At 43.2% G+C, this 24,600-nt stretch overlaps 1 protein-coding gene across 2 annotated transcripts in view; it reads left to right on the forward strand.

Moving 5' to 3' along the window:
- The first annotated feature begins 1,042 nt into the window (after window positions 1–1,042).
- The window catches only part of ube2wb (ubiquitin conjugating enzyme E2 Wb), a 62,641-nt gene continuing 39,083 nt past the window's right edge, over window positions 1,043–24,600 (forward strand). For both annotated transcript variants that reach the window (XR_011960735.1, XM_072571388.1), the window contains exons 1-2: window positions 1,043–1,126; window positions 2,209–2,300. Coding sequence is in view for 1 of the 2 variants with exons in the window: in XM_072571388.1 (XP_072427489.1) it covers window positions 1,112–1,126; window positions 2,209–2,300 (107 nt within the window). In the remaining variant the exon portion in view is untranslated. The remainder of the gene's footprint in view (window positions 1,127–2,208; window positions 2,301–24,600) is intronic.

Raw genomic sequence — 24,600 nt, forward strand, 5'->3', positions numbered from 1 at the left:
ATGACCAACTTTGAACATTGACCACCTCCACCAAGAATGTCTTCCAAATGTGAAATCAGGCATAAGTGCTACTGAACCTCACAGCTGCCCACAGTACAGTGCTCTTAAATGCTGTCCAAAATGCTTACAACTAGGTCAGGACATTTAATGAAACATTTCCTTCACAATAGACAATTTAGAGGAGTGAATGGAGAAGACTGGCCAATGGACTACCATGGGATATGTATGTTGAAGGCAAGGAGTGGATGGGTGAAGGAGTACGCAATGGGTGGAGATGGAGCCCTTTTCCAAGCTAGCATCAGTTCTGAAGGAGGGTCACTAGAACCTGAAACATTAACTCAGCTTTCTCTCTGCCAGATCTGCTACCTTTCTCCAGCAATGTTAAAAATAATACAACACCAGATTATAGTCCAACAGGTTTAGTTGGAAGCACTAGCTTTCGGAGCGCTGCTCCTTCATCAGGCGGTTGTGGAGTATAAGACTGTAGGACAGAGAATTTATAACAAAAGTCTACAGTGTGATGTAACTGAAGGTTTATATTGAAAAAGACCTTGATTGTTTGTTAAGTGTTTCATCTTTTAGAATGGGCATGTTGGTTTCAGTTCTTTCATTTGTAAATCCAAGAACTTTCTTAAAGTTACATTCTCAAGTGAACTTTAACAATAAGTTGGCCCAGATAATGCACAGAAGGTGTGAGGTGCCCTGTATGAGGCTGTCTGTGCCCCAATGTTCAGACTGATTCTTATTTTCTACAACCAAAAGTCGAAAGCTAGTGCTTCCAAATAAGCCTGTTGGACTATAACCTGGTGTTGGGTGATTGTTAACTTTGTCCACACCTGCACCTCCACATCATGGTTTGCAGCAATGTCAGACTTCCAGCGTCCACAGGCCATCCTCTTATTTCGTCTTTTGAGGCTGTGCGACCAAAATCGCAGGTCGAGGACAGGTTACCAACGGTCTCACGTCCAGGGAGCGCGCACGCCGTGCCCACGTGACGGGGAGATGGAAACCATGCGTGCGCGTCCCCCCGTACGTCGTGACGCACTCCCGTTGAGCGGTGTCTCTGGCACGGGGAGGGTGGCAGGGGGGGGTGGGTAAGGGGGTTTCCATCATGGCGTCAATGCAGGTGAGTGCCTGATGCGTCCGGCGGTGCTTCACCGGAGCCTTGCGTCGTTCCCGCCCGGGCCAGCGCGCCGGCTCCTACCCGCGGCCGAGGGAAGAGCCGCCCCCTGAGATTCCTCGGCTTCTGCATCCCGTCTTCTCCGCGGGGCTTGCCTGGGGTTTGGGGGGGGGGAGCGGGGATGGCGAGTGGAGCGGCCCGCGGTTGTTTGTGTACGTTTTCACAGACAAGCGGCTTCTGAAACCGCGGGCGGTGGCAAGTGCAGAGGGCTGTGGGTGGACTCCTAACGGAGCCAAGTGTCGGCCGGTGAGCCCTTGGGGGAGGGGGGTGTCTGGAGGAGTGGGGTGGTGGTGGTGTAGGGCTCCATCTCTCCGCCTGTCCCTTGTTTCTTGCCGTCCAGGTGATGGCAGCAGCACCATCGCGCCCTGTGAAGGTTACAGGTGCCAGCGACACCTGTCGAGGCCCACCGCAGGAACAAGCAAGCGGGCTTCAGGAGACACCTCTGCCACCCGGCGTTTGTTATTACGATTTCGGTTGCGCTGCTTCAATTTCAGAACCTTAACTTTGCTCCTCTTTCCCACTTCCTCGTCCTGTCGGGCATCAAGTGAAGGCATCCTCCGAACCAGCAAACTTATACCTGACAACTTGTGAATGCACAATATGTGAACTAGCACCTCATTTGTGTTCGCATCCTCCGTGGTAAAACTTGCATCAGTTCAATAAAATCAAGGCCTGGAGCCCTTTTTTTTATTAATAGCTATCCACACACTTGACAAGTGTGATTAACTAAGTTACTGCATTTTTTCGTGCACATTATACTGCATGTAAAGCTTCCACTAGCCCAACAATTTATAGATTAGCTGAGTTTGTGACTACAGTATTCATTTAGGAAGGTATGAAACTAGGTAAACATTTTACACTTTTAGAATTTTTACACAAGTGCTTTCAAATATGTTAATTTTAAAGTGAAAATCAATTGGAAGTGAGCCTTCACAGAAGTGGGGTTAGTCATAATTTGGATAATTATACCCCAGTTGCCTAATATTAGAGTAATGCATCTTTTCTAACTATGCTGTTTCCTTTAATAGAAAAGGTTACAGAAGGAGCTAATGGCTTTGCAAAATGACCCACCCCCAGGGATGACTTTAAATGAGAAGAGTGTACAAAATTCAATAACGCAGTATGTACTTAAATATTTTTAATGTCAATTTTAAAATGCAAAAAGCAGATATAAGGCTGGTAAATACTTGGCAATTTTACGAGAGTAAAGTATTATTTTCTAGTATCATTACTGTTAGTTATCAGGATATGGACAGGATTTGTGCACTCAGTTAAATAAGTTGTATTGTATTAGTTTTGAGAAGGTGTATTTCAGGTCATAAAATACTCACTGGACTAATCTCCGTTTGTAAATAAGTTGAATCAGTATGATTGTACAGTGTATATTTATGGAATTTGCTAGATATATATCCTGTGAAGGAGTTTTTTGAGGTTTATATAATAAAAGCACATCATAAAAGCTAAGTTTATTCAATAATAACTGTTTTATGAATGACAGTTTTGAATAGATTACTGGAAATTGGAGGACCATACTAAAACATGGTGGATTTTGTCTGAATCTATTGGAGGGACGGTGCTGGTTCCTCCACTTTTTGTCATTTATATAAATGATTTGGATGTGAGCATAAGAGGTACAGTTAGTAAGCTTGCAGATGACACCAAAATTAGAGGTGTAGTGGACAGTGAAGAGGGTTACCTCCGATCACAACAGGATCTTGACCAGATGGGCCAAAGGGCTGACAAGTGGCAGGTGGAGTTTAATTCAGATAAATGCGGGGTGCTGCATTTTGGGAAAGCAAATCTTAGCAGGACTTATGCACTTAAGGATAAGGTGCTAGGGATTGTTGCTGAACAAAGAGACCTTGGAGTGCAGGTTCATAGCTCCTTGAAAGTGGAGTTGCAGGTAGATAGGATAGTGAAGAAGATATTTGGTATGCTTTTCTTTATTGGTCAGAATATTGAGTACAGGAGTTGAGAGGTCATGTTGCGGTTGTACAGGACGTTGCTTAGGCCACTGTTGGAATATTGCATGCCATTCTAGTCTCCTTCCTATCGGAAGATGTTGTGAAACTTGAAAGGGTTCAGAAAAGATTTACAAGGATGTTGCCAGGGTTGGAGGATTTGAGCTATATGGAGAGGCTGAACAGGCTGGGACTGTTTTCCCTGGAGCCTCGGAGGCTGAGGGGTGACCTTCTAGAGGTTTGCAAAATTGAGGGCAATGGATCGGGTAAATAGGCAAAGTCTTTTCCCTCGGGTCGGGGAGTCCAGAATTATAGGGCATAGGTTTAGGGTGAGAGGGGAAAGATATAAAAGAGACCTAAGGGGCAACATTTTCACACAGAGGGTGGTACGTGTATGGAATGAGCTGCCAGAGGAAGTGGTGGAGGCTGGTACAATTGCAACATTTAAGAGGCATTTGGATGGGTATATGAATAGGAAGGGTTTGGAGGGATATGGGCCGGGTGCTGGCAGGTGGGACTAGATTGGGATATCTGGTCAGCATGGTCGGGTTGGAATGAAGGGTCTGTTTCCATGCTGTACATCTCTATGACTGAAGCAAAGTGACTGACACTAGCTGTTTTAATGTGGTGATTGTTAAGTTGTTATAAACTGTCAATGTTTTTGCAGTATAACTAATGTTGTCTCATATGCAAAAATACAGTTTACATGTTGCATTTGCTTATCTTGACTTGGAGCGATCACAATGTCTGACTATTGACAACAGTATCTCTGAAACGTTTTGGCTCCTGATATTCATCAATCTCTTCATTGTTTAATTTTTCACTATCAAATGGTTTTGAATCATATATAATCAGTGCAATAACTTGTGATGACTTTGTGCCTATGAACGCATTTATTTTACTTAGTGCTTCTAATGTCTGACCAGTTTCAATTTCATATTTACCGTATATAATGAGTTGAATTTGTTTGTGAAATATCATGCAGAATGATGCAATGGAGTAATTTCTTTCTTAAAAAAAAACTTGAGAAAATTTGTCCAACAAATGATTGCTTGCAATATATAGCATTATGTAGATTTTATAGAATGTGTACTCCATTTAATTCAGTTAATTACAACACTGTAATTAAAAAGGAAATTGAATCCGTAATCCTGTTTATTAAGAAACTTTGTTGAAGTATGGTGCAAACATTTATAATCTGAAAGTTGAGATCTTGTTCTGTTGGAGACAGATGATGTTGGATCAATAGTAAACACCAAGCTCTGTTTTTTGTTTAGTTAAATTTATTAGCAAATAGATTTATATATTTGAACCAGTTGTGTTTCTGCAGTAAACAATGTTATTATATTACAATTAATCAAGAATCTGCAGCCATTAAATGCAGTGGTTAGCACTGCTGCCTCATAGCGCCAGGGACACCGGTTCGATTCCACCCTCTGGTGACTGTCTGTGGGGAGTTTGCACATTCTCTCGATGTCTGCATGCGTTTACTCTGGTTCCCTTCCATATTCGAGAGATATGCTGGTCAGGTGGATTGGCCATGCTAAATTGCCCATCTTGTCCAGGGATATGTAGGCTAGGTGGATTAACTGATGGGAAATGCAAGGTTACAGGAATAGGGTAGAGGGGGTGGGTCTGGGTGGGAATGCTCTTCAGAGGGATGATGTGGACTGAATAGGCTCAATGGCCTGCTTCAATACTGTGGGAATTCTATGGTATTTAATGACCTCGTCTAAACAGCCCTTTCTGGTAAAGAATTCCCCAGTTTCACTATCCTCCAATAAAAGACATTTACAACACCTTTTTCTTGAGATTATGCCTTTTGGACGCTCCCACAGAGCGTAACAACTTTCCTTGTCTACCCTGTCAAGTCCTCTAAGAATCTTGTATGTTTTGATGATGTATCCTCAGTTGCCAGACAAGAATACAACTTTTTTCTTTCTTTGCTGTCACAATGGCAGCAACCTTTTTCTTTTGTGAAGACAGGTGACGTGTTCATTTATTCCCTGAGCCAAATCGTCTGACTCCACAAAATATTGTCCCTTTTGGTTCCTCCTTCAGTCTGCCCATACAGAAGACCTTTTAGCTGTTAGACTATTTATATGTACTCTGTATTCTTTTAGTTCCTTTTTCAGTTCTCATTGTACTCTCTGTATTTAGTTTGGTTCTCTAATGAATCATGAGCCTATTAATGACTTAATGCAAAGTGTGTTGAATTTAACTCTCTTTAAACCTTTTGTCACTTTGATTAACTTGCTTAGTATGACTTCTAAGACTGATTCATCTTTCCTGAAGTTTGATGCCAACAGTCCATTTGTCATTTTAATTTTTTTCTTGTACTGTGAGGCTTTTCATAGTTTGATGCTGGATATCAGTGACAGCTCCTAGTGTGTGTGTCTCTCTCTCTCTTTTTAAATGTTGTCATTGTACCTGCATCCACCACTTCTCTGGTGGTTCGTTCCACATTAAAACCACACTTCGTGTAAAAGATGTTACCCCTCATGTCCGTTTTTAAATCTTTCTTCTCTCACCTTAAAGATATGCACCCTAATTTTGAACTCTAGGGAAAGATCCTTGCTATTCACCTTATCTAAGCTCCTCATGATTTTACAAACCTCTATACAGTCACCCCTCAACTTACTATACTCCAGTGAAAAATGCCCAAGTGGGACTAGTTTAGTTTGGGAATGTGGTTGGCATGAATTACTTGGGCCGAAGGGTTTGTTTCCTTGCTGTATGATTCTATGACTCTATCCAGCTTATTTTTATAATTCAAACTCTTCATTCCTGGTAAATCTTCCTTGAACCCTCTCCAGTTTAATAATATCCTTCGTATAGCAAGGTGACCAGAACTGCACAAAACACTCCAGAAGAGGCCTCACCAGCATCTTGTCTAAGGGTCTGAACAGGAATTGAGGGCTGCATTTCACTTACTGAGCTGGGAGCCACTGACTGAAGGCTATTTCCCTGACTTTACTGGGGTCTTCTGGCAACCATGCCAAGCCTCCTAGCATTGTGCTTGCACGAAATGGTGTGGTAATACATCAGCATTGAGATCCTGATATATCTGGCTGAGAGGCAAAGTGCAAAAAGGCAAGGCATAGATGCTGTGAGCATTCAGGTCAGCTCAAAGTGAGTGAGAAAACAAGTGAACAGGCCAAAAATGCAACCTGATCCAGTCTACAAGCTAGGTGCCAGACTCTGAGTGTAATTGGTCCTTGCAGCTGCAGTACAATGATGGCTACCATGCAACCTGAGCTCCAGCATTGAAATGTAGAAATGAACTGCTCATGGATCAGTGAAGTGCTGTGAGGTTTCTTAGAAGCTGGTACATAACAGAGGACATGGTGTGCATGTGGTTGTGTCAATGGAACATACCCTGAGATGTTGGTTACTGATATCCAGCATCAAAGTCCTTCAGAGCAAGCTGAAGCAACAGACACCTGCTCACACTTCCATGTCAAGATTTATTTGGGATACTTGCCTTTATTATACAAGGCGTTGAATAAAAAAAAGGTTATGAGGAATCTATGTATAACATTAGTCATGTTGCAGCTAGTGTACGTATACAGTTCTGGTTGCCATGCTATTGAAAAGATGTGATTGTCCTATCGAGGGTCAAAGAGATTCCTTAGGATGTTGCCTGGACTGGAGTGATTCAGCCTCCAGCAACTGTTCATAAGAGATGATTTTGTTTAGTAGGAAATGGAGTTTGTGGTGACAATGAAAGACAGTAACCTTAGTTTTCTAATGCAGAGTGGAAGAAATTTTCTCCGCTTTTGGGCACTTCTAGGGATTATACCATAGCTGCTATTGTTGGTTCTACTGTTTTGTTGATATTTATCTATGGTGACATAGCTAATTGTCATAAAACATTTCATGTTCTCATGACCCTTGTGAGGCTAGGAATAGAGAGCGAGTTCAGATTAACATGTGGCTACAGGGCTGGAGAAGGTGGGAGGGCTTCAGGTATGTGGATCATTGGGATACCCTCTGGGGAAGATGGGACCTGTAGAAGCAGGATGGGTTGCACCTGAACTGGAGGGGCACCAATATTCAGAGTGGGAGGTTTGCTAGAGCTCTTCTGGAGGGGTTAAACTAAATTGGCATGGGGGTGAGAACCTGAGTTATGGATCAGATGATGGAGTAGATAATGAACAGCCAGGTACTGTGTGCAGAGAGTTTGCGAGGAGGGATAGGCACTTGATAGGGCAAAGGTGTGGTCAGTGTGATAGGTCAAGGGTGTGTGTATTTTAATGCAAGAAGTGTCAGGAATAAGGGTGATGAACTTAGAGCATGGATCAGTACTTGGAACTATGATGTGGCTATTATGGAGACTTGGATATCATGGGCAGGAAAGGTTGTTGGATGTTCCAGGGTTTAGATGTTTCAAAAAGAACAGTTGGGGAGGTAAAAGAGGTGGAAGAGTGGCATTGCTAATCAGGGATAGTATCACAGCTTCAGAAAGGGAGGTTTTCGAGGAGGGTTTGTCTACAGGGTCACTACGGGGGAAAGTCAGAAACAGAAAGGATCAATCACCTTATTGGGAGTTTTCTACAGACACCCCCCCCCCCCCCCCCCCCACCCCCCACCCCCCAGCGAAAGAGACAGAGGAGCAGATTGGGAGGCAGATTTTGGAAAGGTGCAGAAGTAGTAGGGTTGTTGTAATGGGTGACTTGAACTTCCCTAATATTGATTGGAACTTCCTCAGTTCAAACAGTTTGGAGCAATTTTTGACAGGTGTGTCCAGGAGGGGTTCCTCACTCAATATATAGATTGGCCGACAAGAGGGGAAGCCATATTGGATTTGGTACTCGGCAACGAACCATGCCAGGTGTCAGATCTCTGTGGAAGAGCATTTCAATGATGGTGATCATAACTCCCTGTTCTTTACTGTAGTCATGGAGAGGGATAGGTGCAGACGGTATGGGAAAGTATTTAATAGGGGGAGGGGGAGTTATAGTGGTATTAGGCAGGAATTGGGGCACCTAAATTGGGAACAGATGTCCTCTGGGAAATGCACGACAGAAGTGTGGAGATTGTTTAGGAAGCACTTGGACAGATTTGTCCAACTGAGACAAGGGAAATGGAACATCTAGTCCAGAGGAATATGATACCTTACTTAAGGTTGAGGAGGCAAGGATCAGACAGGGCTTTAGAGAGTTACACGGTAGCCAAGAAGAAACTGAAGAATGGGCTTGGGAGAGCTAGAAGGGGGCATGAAAAATCTTTAGCAGATAGGATTAAGGAAACCCTAAAGCATTCTACACTTGTGTAAGGAACAAGAGGATGGCCAGAGTGAGAGTAGAGTCAATCAGGTATAGTGCAGGGAACTTGCGCCTGGAGTCGGAGGAGTTAGGGGAGGTCCTTAATACTTTGCTTCAATATTGACGTTTGAGGACAGCGTAAAACAGACTGATATGCTTGAACAGATTGAGGTTAAGAGGATTCTGAGACAGGATTTATGATTACTTGGAAAATGATAGTTTGATTAGAGATAATCAGAATAGCTTTGTGAGGGGCAGGTCATGCGTCACAAACCTTTTTGAATTCTTTGAGAATGTGATAAAACACGTTGATGAAGGTAGAGCAATGGATGTGGTGTACATGGATTTTAGCAAGGTGTTTGATAAAGTTCCTATGGTAGGCTCATTCAGAAAGTGAGGAGGCATGGGATACAGGGAAATTGGGCTGTCTGGATATAGAATTGGCTGGCCCATAGACAGAGGGTGGTGTTAGATGGAATGAATTCAGCCTGGAACTTGGTGACTGGTGGTGTTCTGCAAGGTTCGATTCTGGGACCTCAGCTCTTTGCGGTTTTTAAAAAAAATGACCTGAATGAGGAAGTGGGAGAGTGGATTAGTAAGTTTGCCTATTACATGAAGGTTGGTGGAGTGGTGGACAATGTGGAGGGTTGTTGTAGGTTGCAATGGGGCATTGACAGAATGCAGAACTGGATTGATAAATGGAAGATGGAGTTCAAACTGGAAAAATTTGATTCATTTTGGAAGGTCGAATTTGAATACAAAATACAGGGATAAAGACAGAACTCTTGGCAGTATGGAGGAACAGAGGGATCTTGGAGTCCATGTCCATAGATCCCTCAAAGTTGCCACTAAGGTTAACCGGGTTGTTAAGGTGTATGGTGTATTGGCTTTCATTAGCAAGGGGATTGAGTTTAAGAGCTGCGAGGTTATGCTGCAGCTCTATAGAGCCCTGGTTAGACCACACTTGGAATATTGTGGTCGCCTCATTATAGGAAAGATGTGGAAGCTTTAGAAAGGGTGCAGAGGAGATTTGCCAGGATGCTGCATGGAATGGATGGCATGCCTTATGTAGAAAGGTTGAGTGGGCTAGGATGTTTCTCATTGGTGCTGAGAAGGATGAGGGGTGACTTGACAGAGGTGTACAAGATGAAGAAAAGCATAGATAGAGTGCATAGCCAGAGACTTTTTCTCATGTCGGAAATGGCTATCACGAGAAGGCATAATTTCCAGGTAGTTGGAGGAAGATTAAGGGGAGATGTCAGAGGTAAGTTTGTTACACAGTGTGTGATGGGTGTGTGGAATGCACTACCAGCAGTGGTAGTAGAGTCAAATACATTCGGGACATTTAAGCAACTCTTAGCCACATGGAACATAGTACAATGAAGGGTTTGTAGGTTAGTCTTCGAGGCGGATAAAAGGCCAACAGAACATTGAGGCCTGAAGAGCTTGTACTGTGCTGTACTGTTCCATGTTCTAAATGATCTTTAGACTAATAATTTGTCACGAATGCATTAGTGAGCACACAACTAGTGAAAACAATCCCCGTCTATTGTGAGGTTTTTAAATCCTTTCAAAATATTGGAAATCTTAGTTGGACAAACTGGGCTTATTTCCACTAGAATTTGGAAGAGTGAGGGGTGATTGATTGAAATATATAAGATTTTGATTGGACTTGACAAGGTAGATGTGGAAAATATGTTTCTGCTTGTGGGGCAATCCATAACTGAGGGTCTGTTTAAAAATTAAGGGTTGCCATTTAGTACAGATGTGAGAGTTGCGTGTCTGTGGAATTCCCTGATCAAAAGGGGACTGATGTGGGATCATCAAATTCTTTTAAGGTAAACATAGATTCTTGCAAGGAAGGGGATCAACAGTCGTTAGGGGTAAATGGGAAAATTGAATTCAAAATGCAAAAACAATCAACCGTGATCTTATTTAATGACAGTGCAGACTTGCGATGGAGTGGCTAACTTCTCGTTCATACATCTATCTAGTTTGTACATATATATGTAACTTCTTGACTTTCAATGCTTCTGTATTCAAATTTTAACACCTGTGTTCATAACTATAACTACTCATTCTAGTTTCATCATTGAGGTGTTTCACATGGCTGTTAAAACCTTTCCGTGACAGGGTGACAGTGTGAATAATTTAATGGTGACCTAATCAGTACTTGTAGAATGTCAGCATTATTTCCAGCGCACTTCAATATATAACAGTCTTATTTACTTATTTTGAAATTTTGCTAGATTCGTTTGTCCTTTTTGATTGAGTTTTATTGATAGAGTTGGAGTGCCTAATTTTATTCTCTCTTCTCTCCCTGCACCTGACCCCATATGCATATGTACAAAAATGCACCCTCCGTTTGGTTTGCTTTCCTTTATTGGTCAGAGTATAGAGTACAGGAATTGGGAGGTCATATTATGACTGTACAGGACATTGGTTAGGCTACTGTTGGAATATTGCTTGCAATTCTGGTCTCCTCCCTATTGGAAAGATGTTGTGAAACGTGAAAGGGTTCAGAGAAGATTTACAAGGATGTTGCCAGGGTTGGAGGATTTGAGCTATAGGGAGAGGCTGAACAGGCTGGGGTTGTATTCCCTGGAACGTTGGAAGCTGAGGGGAGAGGTTTACAAAATTATGAGGGGCATGGATAGGGTACATAGGCAAAGTCTTTTCCCTGGATTGGGGGAGTCCAGAAGGGTGAGAGAGGGAAGATATAAAAGAGACCTACAGGGCAGCTTTTTCATGCAGAGGGTGGTGCGTGTATGGAATGAGCTGCCAGAGGAAATGGTGGAGGCTGGTACAATTGCAATGTTTAAAAGGGATTTGGATGGCAATATGAATAGGAAGGGTTTGGAGGGATATGGGCTGGGTGCTGGCAGGTGGGACTAGATTGGGTTGTGATACCTGGTTGGCATGGACGGGTTGGACCAAAGGGTCTGTTTCCATGCTGTACATTTCTATGACTCTATAACTCCCACAATGACTTTGCCATAAGTTGAATCATGACATCCACTAACCCGTGTATTTGTCCTCTCAAGTTACCCTTTTCTGCAGATTTGGAATTATCAGCAAAGCTGCGACTTTTCCTGTGTCCATGTTCAATTCACATAATTGGATTTTCCCCTCTGTTACCTTGCCTGTGCCTGCTTACATAGCCTGTAGAGCCATATGTCATAAGTTTTATAGCGCATTTATTATGCTCTATATCTTGGAATCTATGCACACAGGAGCAGTTAAATCCTGGAATTACACAGTGCAGATGAGGCCTTTGGCCCATCGAAGCTGTAACAGCTAAAAAATACTGCCAACTGGAGTTGACCCACTTCATGTGTCCAGCAAAATTTTTTTTAAAATTTGAGGTTTCCTGCCTCAACTATCCTCCAGGTCTCTACCATCTTTTCTGAAATCCCCTCTCAACCTCTTGGCTTTCACTTTTAAAATTATTGACCCTTCAATTAAGGGGAACAGCTGCTTTCTATTCATCATGCCCCTCATAATATTTACACCTCTGTCAACATCCACCCTCCATCCCTGAACTCAAGACCTTCTGTGCTCCAAACAAATCAACCCAAGGTTATCCAGTCTCTCTTCAGTGCTGAAATGCTCCATCCCGGTCAACATTCTAATGAATCTCCTTTGCAACGCCTCCATGGCCATCACATTCTTTCTGCAGTGTGATATGTACTTCAGCTGTGGTCTGATTACGTTCCAACATCAACTCCCTGTTCTTACAATCTATGCTATGACTGAAGGCAAGTGTCCCTGTATGCCACCTAACTACCCTATTAACCTGTCCTGTCACCTTCAGGAACAAAACCAAATTGTTGGAAAACCTCAGAAGGTATGGTAGCATCAGTAGAGAGAAAGCAGAGTTAACATTTTGGATCCAGTTACCCTTCTTCAGAACTCTGTAACCTTCAGGGATCTGTGCACAAGCACCACAAAATTTCCTCTGTTCCTCCAAGCTTCCGAGTGTCTTGCCATTTATGAAGTACTGTCTTGCCTTTTTCTTTTTTCTGAAGTACTGGCTTCACATCTATCACGGTTAAATTCCATCTGCCACTGATCTAGCAATCAGACCAATCTGTTTATGTCCTCCTGTAATCTAACCCCTTAATCCTCAATGTCACCTATTTGGCCAATCTACAAATGTACTTATCATGTAGACTCCCCCCCCCCCCCCCCCCCCCCCCACCGCCACTGCCAAATTCTCACCTACATTATTTATGAATATCACAAAGGATATGATTCCAGCACTGAACCTTGTGATATGTTACTGCACACCAGACTCTAGACACACATGCATCCTTCTATCACCATCCTCTATCTCCTATCATTTCAAAATTCCACCAGACTTTTTTGGGCATGATCTTCCTCTGACAAAGCCATGCTGATTATCTCTGATCAAACTTTGCCTTTCTAAATTTGAGATTAATTTTTTCCTTCACTATTTTCTTCAATAGATTTCCTACTGCTCTACAGTTCCCTGGTTTATCTCTACCATCCTTTTTGCAAAGTAGAAACAGTGTGTCCCCATACCCAAAGTATGTCCTCCAGTCCTCTGGCGCCTTCCCTGTGGCCAAAGACAATTTAAAAATTTGGTTCAGTGCCCTGTAATTTTCTCCTTTGTCTTCCACACAGCTGAGGTTGCAACTCATCCAGACCAGGAGATTTGACCACCTTAAAACCTCAAACATCAACAATTTATTTAACAATTTAACTCTTGAAATGCAGAAGCAAAGTCCAAAAGAAAGGACTCATCTCTGACCTGTAAATCTGCTCCTGTGTGCTAGTTGGTTTTCTGCCCCCATTTCCTCTGACATATTTGGGTCACATATACTTTGAATTCTAAACAATGGAGCATGCGTAACTGGGATAGAGAATTCTAGAGATTCGCCATCTTTTGAGTGAAGAGGTTTCTCCTTATGTCAAGCCTAAGTAATCAACTGTTGTTCCTGAGCCTGTGTCTGGAGAAATGAGCTTTGTCTGTCAAGCCTCTTTAAAATTTCTTAATAAATTGCAGCATTTTACCCCCTGCTGATATCAGCCTATTTTCCTGCTTTGTGACTCTCCCTCATTCATTGAATAGCAATATTAAATCTCCTAATTTCCTATCTACCAATATCGTTCAAGAAATTGTGGAAAACAAATTCGTAACAAAGAGTCAACAGTGGCTTAGATAGTTGTATTTTTGTCTCTGATTTTGCCCCTGACTCCAGGACTTTACAAAAGTTAAGTCCAACACACTGTTCCTATGGAGTGGTTCAACTTTGTTTCATTACCACTTCCTTTTGCTTTGTACCATTGTTTCTTTTTTCATTTAATCTGTATTGCTTTTGTTTCCATTTGTACTTAAATCCTCTTTTATCTTTCACATTTTTCAGTTCTGGAAGATTACACTTGGAGTAATAGGCAAGATATCAACTTACTCAAGACTTATTCTCTCAAACTTAAACATTGTGCCCTGTTTTTTAATCATAACAAATGCCATGTTAATTTAAATCTGCCTTTTACTGTAGAATCTCAGCAACCATCTTGTTTCACCTTTATATACATCAACTTACCAAGGCTCCCGTTGTATATACCACCCAGAAGGACAAGGGCAGACAAAAGCATAGGAATATGACTCTCTGCAAGTTCCCTCCAAGTCTCGCATCATTCTGACTTGGAGCCACATAGCTGATTCTTTTCTGTTGCAAGGTCAAATTCCCTCCCTAACAGTTCTGAGGTGTATCAGCACCACATGGACTGCAGTGGTTCAAGAACGCAGGTCACCATCACCTCCTTGAGAGGAATAGCAATAAATGCTTGCCTAGCTAACAATGCCCACATCCCATGAATTAATTAAATAGAACCTGTTCTGAATCTGTTTTGAGATGGGGTGGGTAGATGCTGTGGGGGTTCTCAAGATATGAGAGAACAGGGATGGTGTGGTGAGGACAATGTTCAGGGGAAGGTGGAGGAAATGGAAAGAGGCAAGCTATGATCGATAAATTTGAATTAGATAAAAATGAAATAGAAAGTTACAATTACGTTTATTGTCATGTACTCAAGTACATGGATATGAGAGTAAAGTGAAAAGTGTACAAAGTCACTATTTCCAGCACCGCCTTAGATACAAAGATACCTAGGTACAAAAGCTTAGGTATAAATTAGAAAAATAAAGAAATAAAAGTCCAGCGTTATGTTCTTTCTGAAGAAGGGCATCCAAGCTGGGCTTTACCTTGAGGCTAGGATCAGTTAAGACTTTGCATTTGGTTTGAATTCAGTTCAGATGAAAGTCTCTGGCAGCTACAAACCTATGTAAAACTTTTTTTTAAAGTAAGTTAATTTTTAAACTCTAAACAACCAACACAAGTCTCTGCCATAAAATGCTGCAAATGGAGGTTAAATATATAGAATGTGGGGAAATAGATGATGACATCTTGGAAAAAATATCAATATTACAGAAGAGGTAGTGCTGGATGTCTTGATGCACAAAAGTGGATAAATCACCAGGACCTGATCAGGTGTACCCGAGAACTCTGTGGGAAGCGAGGGAAATGATTGCTGAGCCCCATGCTGAGATAGTCACAGGAGGTACCATTATTTAACATGGTACCATTATTTAAGAAAGGTAGTAAGGACAAGCCAGGGAACTCTAGACCGGTCAGCCTTATAACCAAGTTGTTGGAGGGAATCCTGAGGGACAAGATTTACACGTATTTGGTAAAACAAAGACCAATTAGGGATAGTCAACATGGCTTTGTGCTTGGGAAATCATGTCGCACAAACTTGACTGAGTTTTTTGGAAAAGTAACAGAGGATTGATGAGGATGGAGCAGTAGATGTTATCTATATGGACATCAGTAAGGTGTTCGACAAGGTTCCCCATGGGAGAATGGTTAGCAAGGTTAGACCTCATGGAATACTGGGAGAACTAGCCATTTGGATATAGAGCGGCTTGAAGGTAGAAAACAGAGGGTGGTGGTGGAAGGTTGTTTTTCAGACTGGAGGCCCTGTGACCAGTGGAGTGCCATAAGGGTCAGTGCTGGGTCCAGTACTTTTCATCATTTATACAAATGATTTGGATATGAACATAGGAGGTATAGTTAGTAAGTTTGCAGATGACAGCAAAATTGGAAGTGTAGTGGACAGCGAAGAAGGTTACCTTCGATTACAATGGGGTCTTGATTAGATGGACTAATAGGCTGAGAAGTGGCAGCTGGAGTTTAATTTAGATAAATGCAAGATGCTGCATTTTGGAAAAGCAAATCAGAGCACGATTTATACACTTAATGGTAAGGTCCCAGGGAGTGTTGCTGAACCAAGAGACTTTGGAGTACAGGTTCATAGCTCCTTGAAAGTAGAGTCGCAGGTAGATAAGATAGTGAAGAAGGTGTTTGGTATGCTTTTCTTTATTGGTCAGAGTATTGAGTACAGGAGTTGGGAGGTCGTGTTCGGGCTGTACAGGACATTGGTTAGGCCACTGTTGGAATATTGTGTGCAATTCTGGTCTCCTTCCTATTGAAAGGATGTTGTGAAACTTGAAAGGGTTCAGAAAAGACTTACAAGGATGTTGTAGGTTTGGAGGATTTGAGCTATAGGGAGAGGTTGAATAGGCTGGGGCTGTTATCCTTGGAGCGTCAAAGGCTGAGGGTTGATCTCATAGAGTTTATAAAATCTTGAGGGGCATGGACAGGATAACTAGACAGTCTTTTCTCTCGGGCAGGGGAGTCCAGAATTATAGGGCATAGGTTTAGGGTGAGAGGGGAAAAATATAAAAGGGACCTAAGGGGCAACCTTTTCACACAGAGGGTGGTGTGTGTATGGAATGAGCTGCCAGAGGAAGTGGTGGAGGTTAGTACAATTAGAACATTTAAAAGGCATCTAGATGGGTATATGAATAGGAAGAGTTTAGAGGGGTATGGGCCAAGTGCTGGCAAATGGAATTAGGTTGGGTTGAGATATCTCGTCAGCATGGACAAGTTGGACCGAAGGGTCTGTTCCCGTGCTGTACATCTCTATGACTCTATTTTTTTCGCCATCACCCACCTCAGCTAGGTCAAGCTTGTCCTCACTCTAAACAACTTCTCTTTGAACAACTGTCACTTTAGGTCAAATGGGTGGCCATGTGGTACCCGTATGGGCCCAGTTATGCGTCATTGTGGGGTATGTGGAACAGTCCTATTCTGTTTTCCTGTCTTATCCGGAATTGGAAAAGTTTATGGATTTCACTTCCAATTTCTACCCTTCACCTGATCCATCTTTGACTCCTCCCTTCCCTTCCTCAACACCTCTATTGCCATTTCTGGGGATAGGTTGGTCAATAGTTACCTTGACTATACATCCTCGCACCATGCTTCCTGTAAAGATTCTATTCCATTCTCTTCAGTTCCTCCATCTCCGTCACATCTGTTTTGATGACGTCAGCTTCAACAAGAGGATCCCTGAAATGTTTACCACCTTCCTCAACTGAGGATTCCCCAGCACCATATTAGACAGGGCCCTCAGCCAGTTCTGAGCCATACACCACATTCAGCCCTCTCTTCCCTCCCACAATAGCAATAAGGTCCCCTTGTCCTCACCTGGTTATAGTCCAACAGGTTTATTTGGAAGCACTAGCTTTCGGAGCACTGCTCCTTCAGGTGGTTGTGAAGAATAAGATCATAAAACACGGAATATATAGCAAAAGGTAACAGCGTCATGAAATTGTAATGACATATTGAACAAACCTGGATTGTTAAGTCTTTCATCTTTTAGAATGGGTTGTTAAGTTTTGATTCGGTAATTTGTAAATCCCATAATTACTTTTAAGTCACCTTCTCGAGATAACTTAAGGTTTTATAACAAAAGGTGACATCTCAGCTCAGACAATGCATTAAAGGTGTGAGGTCAGAGTCTGTATTTTTCACAATTTTGAGTCATAGAGTCATAGAGATGTACAGCATGGAAACAGACCCTTCGGTCCAACCTGTACATGCTGACCAGATATCCCAACCCAATCTAGTCCCATCTGCCAGCACCCGGCCCATATCCCTCCAAACCCTTCCTATTCGTATACCCATCCAAATGCCTCTTAAATGTTGCAATTGTACCAGACTCCATCACATTCTCTGGCAGCTCATTCCATATACGTACCACCCTCTGTGTGAAAAAGTTGCCCCTTAGGTCTCTTTTATATCTTTCCCCTCTCACCCTAAACCTATGCCCTCTAGTTCTAGACTCCCCGACCCAAGGGAAAAGACTTTGTCTATTTATCCTATCCATGCCCCTCATAATTTTGTTAACTTTTATAAGGTCACCACTCAGCCTCCGACGCTGCAGGGAAAACTGGGGTTGAGAGAAGACTCTCAGCTGACCACTGTGCTGTTGGTGTCTTTCTCTCCCCGGAGCTCCGGTATTTCCTCGTACAATAAACTCTGTCGTTTTACCCAACTCTGACTCCGAGGCTGGTGATTTCCCCCACAACAAGAGTGAAGGGTGAAGTATTTAACAGAGGAGTAGGTAGAAGAAACTATTCCAATTGGTAAAAGGATCGAAAGGAGTGTGCATAATTAAGGTGGAAAATGCTTCCAAGCACTGAGGGGTTAGGATGTGAAGTGAATCACCAGAGTATTTAGTGGAGGCAGATTTTCAGTCAAGGCACTCCAAACAGAACTTCACCTTTCTCTGAAAAGGAAGAATGTGCAGGGTTTTGGGGAGAAGATGGGAGATTGCAAAAAAGGTGAACTGCTCTGTCAGAGAGACAGACAGAACAGTAAATAGCCTCTTTCAGCAATGTAATTGTTCTTTCTTTCCATTCTATGGGTGCTGAAACTTTAGCAGTTCAGTACTGACCTGCAAAGAAGTGTTGCACTGTCGGAGGGTCAGCGCTGAGGGAGCGCGCACTGTTGGTGAGTCAGCGCTGACAGAGCACCACACTATTGGGGGTCAGCACTGAGGGAGCGCTGTATTGTTGGAGGGTCAGTGCTGAGGGACTACACACTGTCGGAAGATAAGTGCTGAGGAGGTGCCGCACTTTCGGAGGGTGAGTGCTGAAGGAGGGCAGCACTGTTGGAGGGTCAGCATTAAGGGAGCACCACACTGTCAGAGGGTCACAGCTGAGGGAGCGTCGCACTGTCAGAGGGAAAGTGGCACTATCGGAGGGTGAAAGGAGGGAGCGCCACACTGTCAGAGGGTTGGCGCTGAGGGGGCATTGGCGGGTCGATGCTGAGGGGGCGTCGCACTGTTGGGTCGGTGCTGAAGGTGTGGGCACTGAGTCAGGCTAGTTCCATTTCCAAAGTGGAATTTACAAAATATTACACGTATTGACTGCCTGCAGATTGTGCATCTTTTGAGCAAAATAGAATGTATGTGCAAGTATAATTCTTTAAATACAAATTCAACCCATAAACTTGTGTGTGTGTATGTATGTGTGCTTGTGCATGTGAAAGTGTGTATAGTGTAGTGGGGTCACTTGTAGAGTGACATGAACCAAGATCCCGGTTGAGGCCAATCCTCATGGGTACTAAACTCGGCTTTCAGCCTCTGCTTGGCCACTTTGCTTTGTTGCCTGTCCTGAAGTGTACCTTGGAGGATGGTAACCGGAAATTTCCAATTGTTTGCTACTTCAACATGCCACCTTATTCCCAGGCCAACATCTCTGTCTCAGGCTTGCTGCAGTGCTCAAGCACCTCATTTTTCATTTGGGAACTTTGCAGTTTTCTGGACTCGATATTGCGATCAATATTAGGGCTTGAGACATTTTCTTCCATGTCCTTATCCTAATCCCCACACGCCAAACCTTATCACATCGTCTACTATTGCACACAATCCATTGTTAGCCACAAATAGCCCCCATTAGCAGCTATTGATTCCATCTCCAGTGACAGTCTATGGATAGATGTTTACTATAAATCCATAGACTCCCTGGACTACACCTCCTCCCAGACTACCTGGACTACACCTCCTCCCCCCAGTATCCTGCATGAATTCCATCCCATTTTCCCAGTTCCTCCATCTCCGTCGCATCTGCTCAGATCAGGTGATATTCCACTCCTAAGCATCCCAGATGCCCACCTATGTTGAACAATGTGCTTTTCCCACCTCTGTCACCCAGACAGCCCTCCACCATACCTTCTCCATTCCCCACTTCACGACTGTTAAGTACTCCCCGCCGCCCCCCCACAAAACACATTAAAGACAGCATCCCCCTTGTCCTCAGCTTCCACCACACCAGTCTCTGCATCCAATGCATCATCCTTGAACAAGTCCGCCAACTCCAACTAGACCCCACCACCAAGAACAACATACCGCCCCCCCCCCCCCAAAAAACCCCTGTACCTTCCCTTGCAACCCTAAAAGATGCAAAATCTGCAAGCACGCCACCCCTCTCGCCTCCATCCAGGGCCACAACTAGTCCTACCAAGTGAGACAGAGGTCCCAATGCCTCTCCTCCAACCTTCTTTACTGTATCCGGTGCTCCCGATGTGGTCTTTACATCAGTGAGACCAAATGTGAACTAAGGGTTCATTTTGCTGAGCGTCTCAGTCGGGCCGGCAAGGGCTGACCTGACCTCCCAGTAACTGCCCGTTTCAATTCCCCTTCCCCTCTCTGACATGACCATCCTTGGCCTCTTCCATTGCCACAGTGAATCACACTACAAATTGGAGGAACAATACCTCATCTTCTGCCTGGGCAGCCTCAACATTGAAATCTCCAATTTCAAATAAGCTCCCTTCCCATCCTCCAACTCCCTTTCTCGTCCCCCTCATTTGTCCAACTGTCCTTCTGTCTCTCCCCACCTATCTTTCACTCCTTACCCCATTCCCCCACCCTGTGTTCTGCATAATCTTTTCTAAGCTAACATCAGTTCTGAAGGAGGATCACTGGACCCAAAATATTAACTCTGATTTCTCTCCATAAATGCTGCCAGATCTGCTGACTTTTCCAGCAATTTCCGTTTTTGTTTGATTTCCAGGTCTTTTGGATTTTTAATATATTTTTGATATCTGTTTGTGTAAAAGGCTTGTGACAGTTCTGCTCTGAATGAATAACATTTGAACGGCTTCATTTTCATTTTCTGTCCCTAGCCTAGTGCAAATAACAAACATACTAGTTCTAAAAAAAATGGGAAACTTGCTCTGAGTTACAGCAAGTTGTTAAAAGCAATAATATGTTTTCATAAATGAGAAAGAAATGTGATACATGGTGTCTTTAAGACTACTTGACTTCCCAAAGTACCTTTCAGGCAAGTACTTGAAGTGCAATTATGTGTATTGTGGGAACACAGCACGCCAAGTACAGCGAACTCCGACAAACAGCAATTTGGTAATGACCAGATAACCTTTATGTAACGTTGATTGAGGAATAAATATTGGGCAAAATTCCCCTGCTCTTATTTAAAATGGTGCTGTGGGATCTTTAACCTTGAGAAAGCAGGCAGGCCCTGAGTTTAGTTTGTCATCTGAAAGACAACGCTTATTAGATTAGATTAGATTCCCTACAGTGAGGAAACAGGCCCTTTGGCCCAACAAGCCCACACCGACTCTGACTGAGGAAAATTATGATGCTATAAAGAGAAGGTATAAATGGTATTAATCAGCTGTGGTCTGGGAATATGGAGACACAAGTTGATCTGAAATTGCTGGACTGTCATGAGTCAGGAGGACTGTTAGTGTTTAATAAATTAGATTCTGTTTCTTAAGTTTACATTAACCTTTCTTGGAATGCTGTATGATACCACAGTCAGTATGGAAATGAGGCACTCAGTTAAAACGACAAGTAACTGAGAACTCAAGATTGCACTCACAAGCTGGAGGTACTTAATCCAGAGCTCCCAAAGCTGCCAGTCAAGATCTTTGCTCCAAGGCTTCACAAGGGAGGTGATAGCTTAGTAATATTGCCTCTGGATTAACAGTACAGTGATAATGTCTGGAGATCTGGGTTCAAATTTTGGAATTAGGAGTCTAACGATTGCCATGAATCCATTGCATCTGGCTCACTAATGTCCTTGAGGGAAGGAAACTGCACGTGATATTTTCTCCACACCCCCACTCTCCTCTAGTTATCTCTCCACGCTTCAGGCTCACTGCCTTTATTCCTGATGAAGGGCTTTTGCCCAAAACGTCGATTTCGAAGCTCCTTGGATGCTGACTGAGCTGCTTTGCTCTTCCAGCACCACTAATCCAGGACCGTGATCTGGTCTACATATCACTCCTGACCCACAGCAATGTGGTTGACTCTTAACTGTCCTCCAGGCAATTAGGGATGGACAATAATGGATGCCAAGGCAGTGACTCCCTTATTCTGTGAATGAATAAAAAAAGTTACACGTTAAAGTCATTATTTTAAAAGTAACACTGACATAAAATATTAATACCTGCTGTTTAAGGCTCACATTACTGAGCAATATCTGTGGATCCCTTGACCATTGGAAAATAAATTAAAATTGAATGTATTCAAAAATTTGGTATTTCCATGATTTCAAAAAATAGCATTAATTGCTGTATTTTTACTATTTCATTGAGACTTATTTTAAATTGCATTTACTGGATCCCATTACTTTTCTACCCAAGTCAAAAAGTGTGGCACTGGAAAAGCACAGTGGGTCAAGAAGCAGGAGAGTCGATGCTTCGGGCATAAGCCCTTCTTCAGGATTGTTGAGGAAGGAGATGTGGCTGTAGTAGCAGGTCTGCTTCAGGGAAGAGAAGACCTGGAGAGGGAGGTGGTGCAGTGAAAGAGAGACTCACTGAGATCCTTGTAGAGGGAGGAGGAGAATGTCTTTCATGTGGGCTTCCTTGGAAGATTCTTTGCAGTAAGGTTACAACAGCTAGGAGTAAGTGAGGACTGCAGATGCTGGAAATCTGAGTCGAAAAGTGCGGTGCTGGAAAAGCACAGCAGGTCAAGCAGCATCTGAGGAGCAGGAGAGTTGACATTTCGGGCATAAGCCCTTCATCAGGAATGCTCCTCAGATGCTCACTTGACCTGTGCTTTTCTAGCACTACACTTTTCAACTCTGATCTCCAGCATTTGCAGTTCTCACTGTCTCCTCTTCCAACAAAGGCCTGCTATCCTTGCCTCAGTACTATTAAAGTCCATTGTTGCTTATTGCACTATAGCTAAAGACGGTTGTTCAGATAAGTAAATCCCATCTTCTTGTCCAGTTGTGAAAAATACACAATATTTATAGGATCTATTACAAATCCACTGGAGGTGCCAAGCCAAGCCAAGCCACTCCCTCGGGCAAAAATACGATCTCATACTCCCAATTTCTCCGCCTCCGCTGTATCTGCTCCCAGGATGAGCAGTTCTACCCCAGGACATCCCAGATGTCCTTCTACTTCAAGGATTGCAATTTCCCATCATGTTCATTTTCTCTAACCTGATTTATTGCATCCATTGCTTTCAGTGCAATCTCCTCCACATCGGAGAGACTGAGCGCAAACTCGGAAGCACTTCAGGGAACATTGATGGGCCACATTCTTTCTTCAACCCCACTTTCCGGTTGCCATCCATTTCAACTCCCCCTCCTAGACGACATGTCCAAGTCAGGTTGCCTCCACCGTCAACACAAGGCTACGTACAAACTGGAGGAAGAACAACTTCTCATCTGCCTCAGGAGCTTACAACTATACGATCTTAACAGAATTCACCAGCTTCCAAATCTCCCAGTCCCAGCCTTCCCTGTCCACCCTGCCCCCTTAACCTGACCCTACCTATCCAACTTCCTTCCCACTAACCACCTACCTACATCCACCTATTGCCATCCCACCCACCTTTCCCCCAGCCCCCTCCTTTTATTAACTTTGCATCTCTGTTCTCTCCCCCAGTCCTGATGCAAGGCTCTGAGCTGAAATGTTGCCTCCCCTTCTCCTCTGATGCTGTTTGACCGCTGTGCTTTTTCTAGCTCCACTCTTTATCTACTCTGACTCTCCAGCATCTGCAATTCTCACTATCTCCTAGGAGATATGGAAGTCTGTCTGGTTTACTTTGTGTGTCACCATACAGCATATTCATAACTAGATTGTAAAAGCTTGAAAGAAGTTTTTTAAATCTTCCAATGTTCTGCAAGTAGCTTGTCATTACCAAATGAATGGGGATTCATACTGTAAGATAATTGAATCAGAACGTTCAAGTGGTTCCAGTTTCACAGTACAGTGTTCCAAGTCTCTGACAGTGATCTTGTATCCTCTTTAGCCATACATAAGGTCCCGGAAAACTGGAAAATGTTCAATGTTGTTTCTTTGTTCAAGAAGTGCAGCAGGGAAAATCCTGGAAATTAAAGGCAAGTGAGTGTTGCATTGCAGGGGGAGGTGTTGGAAAAGAGAGTTATGTGCGAAGATTCTTAGGAACAGGATTTCTTTGCATTTAGAGAAGAATGGACTGATTTTGATAGTCAGCATGGCTTTGTGCAGTGTGGTCTTGTCTCAAATTTGATTGAGTTTTTTGAGGAAAGGATGAAGATGGTTGATGTGTTTGTAATCTGTGTGGACTTTTACTAAAGCATTTGACAGTTCCTGTACACTGGTCCAGGAGATTGTCATTTGGGATCCATGGTGAGTTGGTAAATTAGACGATGGAGGGGAGTAATGGAGAGGTTTTTCTAACTGGAGATTTGTGACCGGTGGGGTTCCACAAGGATCATTGCTTGATAAATCATGTTGCAGCTGTATAAAAGTTGAGTGAGGCCCCATTTGGAGTATTGTATGCAGTTCTAGTTGCTACACAATAAGACCATAAGACTTAGGAGCTGAAATTAGACCATTCAGCCCATTGAGTCTGCTCTGCCATTCGATTATGATAAGTTTCTCATCCCCATTTTCCTGCTTTCTCCCTGTAACCCTTGATCCCCTTGATACTCAAGAACCTATCTGTCTCAGTCTTAAATATACTCGATGACCTGGCCTCCACAGTCTTCTGTGGCAATAAATTCTGTAGATTCACCACTATCTGGCTGGAGAAGTTTCTCCTCCTCTCCGTTTTACAGGTCTTCCCTTTGTTCTAAGGCTATGCCCTCTGGTCTTAGTTTCTCCTACCAATGGAAATATCTTCCCAACATCTACTCTGTCCAGTATTCTGTATAAGGAATCTCCCCTCATACTTTTAAACTCCATAGAGTATAAACCCTGAGTCCTTAAAAGTTCCTCATATGTTAAGCTTTTCATCCCTGGGACCATTCTCGTGAACCTCCTGTGAATATGCTCCAGGGCCAGTACATCCTTCC

This window comes from Chiloscyllium punctatum, chromosome 5 (assembly GCF_047496795.1).
Source record: "Chiloscyllium punctatum isolate Juve2018m chromosome 5, sChiPun1.3, whole genome shotgun sequence".
Classification (NCBI taxonomy): Eukaryota; Metazoa; Chordata; class Chondrichthyes; order Orectolobiformes; family Hemiscylliidae; genus Chiloscyllium; species Chiloscyllium punctatum.